A 7,340-nucleotide genomic window follows, 5' to 3' on the forward strand; every position below is an offset into this window, starting at 1 on the left:
TGTGTGTGTGTGTGTGTGTGTGTGTGTGTGTGTGTGTGTGTGTGTGTTACACTCCTCTAGAGACTAATCCCAGCATTTGAGGGGCAGAGGCCAACAAATCTCTTGAGTTTGAGTTGAGGCTAGTCTGGTCTACATAGCAAGTGGGGGTACTGGAGGGGTGACTAAGAAGAATGAAGGATGATACACACACACATACACACATGATTTTTTTTTTTTTGGTTTGTTTTTCGAGACAGGGTTTCTCTGTGTAGCCCTGGCTGTCCTGGAACTCACTCTGTAGACCAGGCTAGCCTCGAACTCTCGAACTCAGAAATCCACCTGCCTCTGCCTCCCAAGTGCTGGGATTAAAGGCGTGTGCCACCACCGCCCGGCCACACATGATTTTTAAAAAAACAAATGCCTCCTAAGTTCCAGGATTAAAGGCATATACCACCTAGCACATATTTTTTTGTGAGGGGGGTTATATTAGAGGTATTAAGGTAATCAAAACCTTAGATTACAAATCATGATCATGAGTTTGCACATCTGTGCATAAACTATCTGCATGCAAAAGTTGTCCCATGCAGGACCACATCTGATCATCAAACCAAAGGAAAGATTTAGGGGATATTTCTAAGTGAAAATGCTTTGGGCAGTGACTTAACGGAGACCAGCCTCCAGATAAACTTTGTCCATTTATTCTTGAAAGACATTCGGGTAGCCCTCACAACTGCGACAGGCCTTGGCTCCCTGGAGAAGGCAGTCTGGTATGCTGGACTGGGAGATGGGGACGAACTCTCCCTGCCCTGAGAAAGACTTTGCTCCCTTCGACAAACCCGGTTGTATGAAACATAATCCACAGCCCCATCCGATAAGTTAGTTCTCCATGGGTGAAATGAGCCAGTTCAAGCCAAATTAGATATATTAAATGCAGGTTTATTGGGAAGCTGCTCTCTCAGGTGAGTAAGTTCACTGGCTCCAAAGAAGGTGGCCAGGGAAATCACCATGGGGAGGAGGAACAGAGGGAGGGAGGGAGGGAGGGAGGGAGGGAGGGAGGGAGGGAGGGAGGGAAAGACAGGGATGGTAAGAGCAAGCACTGGACCTGGCCCCAACAGAAGCTGGACACCTGACCACACAAGATAATTTTAGGGCCCAGACTTCTGAACCTCGTGGCTTTATTTACACAGTGACCTCTTTCCAACAAGTGATGTAGGATTTCCCCTTTGGGAGGTAACATGACATTTTCATCTGAAATAAAAGTTATAAAGAGCAGATGAGTGGGAAGAAGATGGGGGGGGGGGGGAGTGGATACCGGTGACCATTCCAAGTGGCAGTACCAAATGCATCTCCTTTGGGGAGGCCTGGCCTGGGCCCGGCAGGGATTGAGAGGTGCTTCATCAGGGCTATTCCTGACAGTCATCTGGGTGTGGACTAGCTAGGCCTGGAATGGGGAACAGGATTCCATTCCTTTCCCTTTGAGGTAACTGTCACTGAGACTAACAGGCTGCAGGCTTGGCTCTACTACGCCCTTTATTTTTATTTTTTGTTTCTTAAGGGCTTATTTTTATTTTGTGTGTATGGGTGTTCTGCTTGCGTGTTGTGTGTGCACACTCATGTGCATGCCAGGGGAGGAGTCCAGAAGAGGGCATCAGATCCCCCCAGAACGGGAGTTATGGGCAATTGTGGGCTGCCACGTGAGTTCTGGGAACCAAATCCAGGTTCTCTGGAAGAATAACAAGGGCTTTTAACCACCGAACCAGCTCTCCAACCCCCTTGTTGGTTTATTTTTTGAAACAGGGTTTGACTGAATGGCCTGAAACTATGGCCTGGAACTCAGAGATCTGCCTGCCTCTGCCTCCTGAGTGCTGGTGATTAAAGGTGTGTGCCACCATACTTGAATGCTACTTCGTATTTCCGTTCTTGTTTTCAGACAAGGTCTCCTGTAGTCTAGCCTAACCTTGAACTTCTCTGTAGCTGAGACTGGGCTTGACTTCCTGAATCTCCTGCCTCAGCCTCCCTAGTGCTGAGATTAGAGGAGTGCCCCGCTGTATCCAGCCTTGGTTCTATTTTTTTTAGGATTCAGAGAAGCAGACAGCTTGGGCTCAGGTAAGGCTAGACTTCTGGGACACACCCGACTACCAGATTCCTTTTCTATCCCACCTGAAAATCCTCCATCACCCCCACAAACCAGGACGGGCAGCATTACCGAACTTTGAGTGGAAGTAGCACACTGGCATCCGGCTAACGTCATACTGGTGCAGGAAGCTGCAGCAATCACTCTTCCGGCAGAGGCCTCGAAGCCAGTGTTTGCACACCACCATCTTCTCACCCTGCTCGTGCCGAAATGGGCATAGTATCCCTGTGGAACACAACTCTTGTTTTGGGCTCCACCTAACACCAGCCTGGAGGAATTCCCCAGGGCCTGTGAGGCTACTCTTCCTTACCTCTACCATCTCTGTGTCCCATCACCTGGACACAACCTAGGATAGGCTGGAAGAGGGCTCCAGAGGACCACACTGGGTGCTCTTAATAGACAAAGCAAAACCCCAGGAACCTCCAGGCTCCCTTTCCCTTGAGAGAACAGGTGCCTTACCCCATGGACATTCCCAGCCCAGCTCTTGGCATACTGTAAGTGCTTGTTGAGTTCATGACATTTACAGAAAGGGAAATGTTGTTCTGCATTTGTTTCTTCCTTACTAAAATTAAAAAAATAAAAAATAAAAATACTGGGGCCGGAGGGGTGGCTCAGCAGTTAAGAGCACTGACTGTTCTTTCAGAGGACCTGAAACCACAGGGTGGCTCATAACCATCTGTAATGGGATCCGATACCCTCTTCTGGTGTGTCTGAAGACAGCTACAGTGTACTCATATAAATAAAATAAATAAATCTTAAAAAAAAAATTCTTATGTGTTTGTGTGTGTTTGTATGTGTGTGTTTATGTGTGTGTGTTTGTGTGCCTGAGTGTATGTATCTGCATGCTATGCATGCTGGAGCCCTCGGAGGTCAGAAGAGGACATCGGATCCCCTAGGACTGCGGTTACAGATGGTGTGAGCTGCCAGGCGGGTGCTGGGAACTGACCCAGAGGCCTCTGCAAGGGAAACAAGCGCCTCTAACTGCTGAGTCATCTCTCTTATTTTTTGAAACCGGGTCTCCTGTAGCCCAATCTGGTCTCAATCCACTATGTTCCCAAGGACGATCTTGGAATTCTGACTTTTCTGCCTTCAGCTTCCAAGTGCTGAGATGACAGGCCCGCATCACCATGCTCAGCGCATGGATGCATACATGCTGGAGCTCACGAGCTTAGTGCGTGCTAGGCCAGTGATCTCCCCACGGCATGGCCCCTCGGCATGGGTTCATGACTTCAAATATTAAGGACAACACAGGCATGAAATAGGTGACTCTGACAATGGACAGACACTAGAAACATTAAATGTGACCTCCTCAGTATCTCCATTCAGCAGACACTGCCAATGTCTAAGCAGGCTTGTTTCCATGCATGACAAGGATGTCCTCTTTGAATACCCCCCGGCCTGCCTCCCCCCACCCCCCTCTCTCTGCCATTCCTTGTGCTCTGGCCTTTCTCAGTAGCAGCTCTCTCTTTGAGCTGTGGCTCACTCCATCTGTCATACCCCTGGAAGGTTCTGGTTTCCCAGAGCCCTTGAATGGCCAATGAACACCTTTTCTTCTCATCCAGTCATCCAGAAGTGGAACAACAGGCTCCAGGTCCTCTCTGCCCCACCCCATACCTCCTGACTTGTAGGAACAGAATATTAAAGATCTCCAAGGCAGACCCCCTAAGAATCTCTTCACCTGAATCCATAGCCAGGCTTCAGGGGGACTAGAAACAGTTAGGGGCTAGTATTTAGACAACTGTCTGTTGCTATTGGAGGAACCTCAAAGTGACCCCTAATCCAGAAGAAGAGACCAGAAGTGGTGTGTGAGGGGGTGTAATTCAGACTACATATGGGAGAGGGACTTTCGAGGGGGATCTTGGAGCAGCTGAGGGTACTTAAGGGCAGAAGAAACGGGCCTGGGGTGATTGATGGGTTTCTGTGGTGATTCACAGGGAGGAGGTAAGCTTGGAGAGAGACAAGAGCTAGGAAGCCTCCTGCGAACACAGACCAAACGCCTGGACCCATCACTACCTGTGTCAAGAAAAGATGGGCCTAGAGAGACAGCTCAGTGGTTTGGAACACTGGTCGCTCTTCCAGAGGACCTGAGTTTGGTTCCTAGCCCCCACAACAAACAGCTCAAATCTACCTGTAACTAACAGTTCTAAAGGGATCCAACACCTCTGGTTTCCAAGGACACATACACCCATGTTTATGTAGCCACACACAGATACACATAATTTTCAAAAAAGTTAAAAGGGTATGACCCCTTTATCTGTGTGTACACAGATACACATAATTTAAAAAAAAAAAAAGGAAGAAAGGAAGGAAGGAAGGAAGGAAGGAAGGAAGGAAGGAAGAAGAGAATGACCCCTTTCAGATAATCCCATCCTTACCTCTGTACACATGCCAGTGGAGTGGCCCCTGCCCAGGCCCCTGCCCTCCTTATGAGCATAAAATGCCTTCTTATTCATGTAAAAACCTAAGCCCAGTGATATCACTGACTCAAGATAACCAGATGGTTCTAGAACCTACCCCTGCCATGATGCCCACTGGACAGTATATAAGCAGAGACTGAGATCAACGCTATGTTCTGCACATCTGGAGAGACGACACCTTGATCTGCCCTGCGGCTGGAAGAGTCTCTCCCAGGATCCCGATCCTCAAGTCAGAGACTTCTGTTAGAGACCAGAGCTGACCTTCAGCTAAGCTGTGTCACACAGGTGAGCAGCCTTGAGCAGATAATACGAGTGTAGTTAGGAATTTAGGGTGTGAGCCTTGTGTGATGTTCCTCAACATAATAAAATACAACTCATAACAACTTTTTGTGGCACTAACTACACTTCCTGCTCATGACAGAGGCTGAATCCTGTCCTAGTCCAGGCGCCAAGTTCACACTCTGTCCTAGGACCCGGCTGAACCCAGCAAGCTCCCCACAGCCATTCCTGTCCAGGCCCAGCCCAGGCCTGACTCACTCACCTTTCACACATAGCCCTTTAGCGAAGAAGTTGCACACAGCTGAATTGGACTCTGGAGGAGAAAGAAAGGTAGCTTTCCCAGAGAGCCTTCTGGCAAGTCCCACCTAAGCCTCCTACAGGCTTAGATCTGCGTGGGCCCCCGACAACGCTCTCTGGCTAGTCTTTGGGGTTTTGTTTTCTGTTGTTTGCCTGTTCCTTTGCTCATCTGTTTATGCGACGAAGAAGTCTCGCTCTTGTAGTTCAGGTTGGCCTGGACCGCCACAATCCTCCCCGCCTCAGATGCTTGGTGGCCGCAGTCCGCCATCAAAAGCAGCTGTCATTCGTCTCCAGCTGTGGCGACTGTGAGTCAAAGGTAGCCTCTTCCAAAACCCTTCCCCCAACGCCCAGAGCCTGCCTCTAAATTCTACTTAAACTCAGCCCAACTCTCAGACAGGAGGTGGAAGACTTTGGGGGCACCCAGGGAACTCCAGAAGCTCTGAAATCTGTCTTTCTATCCTAGACAGTGAACTACCCAGAAGCTGTGTGGGAGACACAGAGGAATGTCAGTGAGGAAGGACTCAAGGACCTCGACAGGGAAAGCAGGCCATCGTCACTCACTGTCCATGCCCTGGAAAGGCAGGAGCCCAGTGCCCTTCTGCAGTTCCACATCCTGCTCAAAGTCGAACATGAACCCTTGCAGCCCGGCAATGACCTCCTCCATCTCCCACCCGGAAAGCGGAACGTGCCAAGCTGCCAGAGCTCCTGCAGGTGGCTCCTAAATAGCCATCAGCACTTAAGGGGCCAGGCTCTGTCTGATGCTGGTCCCTCTCTCTCAGGTCACCTCTCCCTTCAAGGGGTCAAGTGACTGCAAGTGACTTCCTGACTGGGTGTATCCCAGAGGCCCCTCAGCTGCCTCAGCCCTCCCACCTGTGCAGGTGCAGGCATCCCACACCCCCACACTGTTCACACAACCCCCATCCTCAGCTGGGGAGGGATTGGCAAAGACTCACACCTGCTTATCTCTGCATATCACAAAACATAGCCATTGCCAAACCAGGGTTCCCATTGTATGTGTGGGGACAGAGCCACACATTGACACTAGCCTACTGCTTACGGCAATGCCCAGGGGTGGGGTGGGGTAGGGTAGGGGTTGTCAGAGGGTGTGGGACAGAGGAAAGTTTCCTCCATTAGGTCCCAGCCTCTCTCCCTCCCACTAGGCTTTGAGCCTCTTTTCTAGACTGAATGACAAACCCCAAGTGTGCTCTTCCTGGAAGGGGTGGGGGGTGCAAAAGGAATGCAGGCCAGAAGAATTGGAAACAGTTGCATGAAGGGCCCTTTGTTTACCCCGTAGGCAATCACAATGGTAAACTTGAAGGGGGGGGTGGAACTAACCCAAGGCTGGGGGGTGACCTCCCAGCGAGGAATCCACGGGGCCACCCCAGAGCTTCCCCTACCCCTGAGAAAATGCTTTGAAAATGAAATATCCATGCAAATGTTGTTTTATTATTATTAGGCCAGCCTTGCCCTGCAGGGCTGAGGACCTCTGAGTCTCCTTTCTTAGGAGCATTTTTAAAGCTCTAATTAAACCAGGCTATTCCCTTCCCCCTCCTGGGTCCGGAATTGGCCTGGCCTCTCTTGGAGCCACTGTTTCCAGGACATTCAGGCTTTTGAGGCCCCGGGAAAGAGACAGCTCCCCGGGACTCAGCGGTGAGAGCTAAGCACGGCCCTGTAGGCCTGTGGCTGAGCAGACAGGATCCAGCCTGCCAGCTTTGTTTCCTGCGGCTGTTATGCCTTGATCTGTTGTTCTTTTGAACTCCAGATCTGAAAAGAAAACAGCTGGAGAGGTAGACCCACGCTGGGAAGGGCTGTGGAGCTGGGTAGAGCTGGGGTTAAGAGCTGCCTGGGATCACCGGGTCCTTGAGTACATGGGACTGGTGGCAGAACGGCTATAGACCAAGGGTCCCTAGGGAAGCTCTTGCATCTCTTGACCCTGTCCTTAAGTATTGATCAGGTCCCTGGATTGTCACCCTGGGCTCATTTTAGAATCCCACGGGTCTGCTAAAGAAGGCCGAACAGAAGGGGAAATCCAGGTGCAGAAAGCTCAGGGGCAAGCGACAGAGCGACTGTCCTGGAGATCACTGCCCTCGGGGTGGCTCAGGCTATGGGGCAGAAACAACACTGGACTGGATACGGGTTGGATGGAGGGATGAGGGCAGGGAAAGTGGCATAGAGTATGCTAGGAGAAAAGTCTGGTGATGGTGGGGGTGGGAGTGGGGTGTTCCAGAAGAGGA

The 7,340-nt window shown here is 50.6% G+C and overlaps 1 protein-coding gene across 2 annotated transcripts in view; it reads right to left on the reverse strand.

Annotated features, from left to right (window-relative positions):
• Positions 1-5,770, reverse strand: part of Cpsf4l (cleavage and polyadenylation specific factor 4 like) — a 10,240-nt gene extending 4,470 nt beyond the window's left edge. For both annotated transcript variants that reach the window (XM_028761297.1, XM_028761296.1), the window contains exons 1-3: positions 5,668-5,770; positions 5,072-5,122; positions 2,186-2,338 (exon numbers count right to left, since the gene is read on the reverse strand). In XM_028761297.1, the coding sequence (XP_028617130.1) occupies positions 2,186-2,338; positions 5,072-5,122; positions 5,668-5,770 (307 nt within the window). The remainder of the gene's footprint in view (positions 1-2,185; positions 2,339-5,071; positions 5,123-5,667) is intronic.
• Positions 5,771-7,340: the final 1,570 nt, after the last annotated feature.

This window comes from Grammomys surdaster, unplaced genomic scaffold, assembly GCF_004785775.1.
Source record: "Grammomys surdaster isolate TR1022 unplaced genomic scaffold, NIH_TR_1.0 126906, whole genome shotgun sequence".
In the NCBI taxonomy this organism is placed as follows: Eukaryota; Metazoa; Chordata; class Mammalia; order Rodentia; family Muridae; genus Grammomys; species Grammomys surdaster.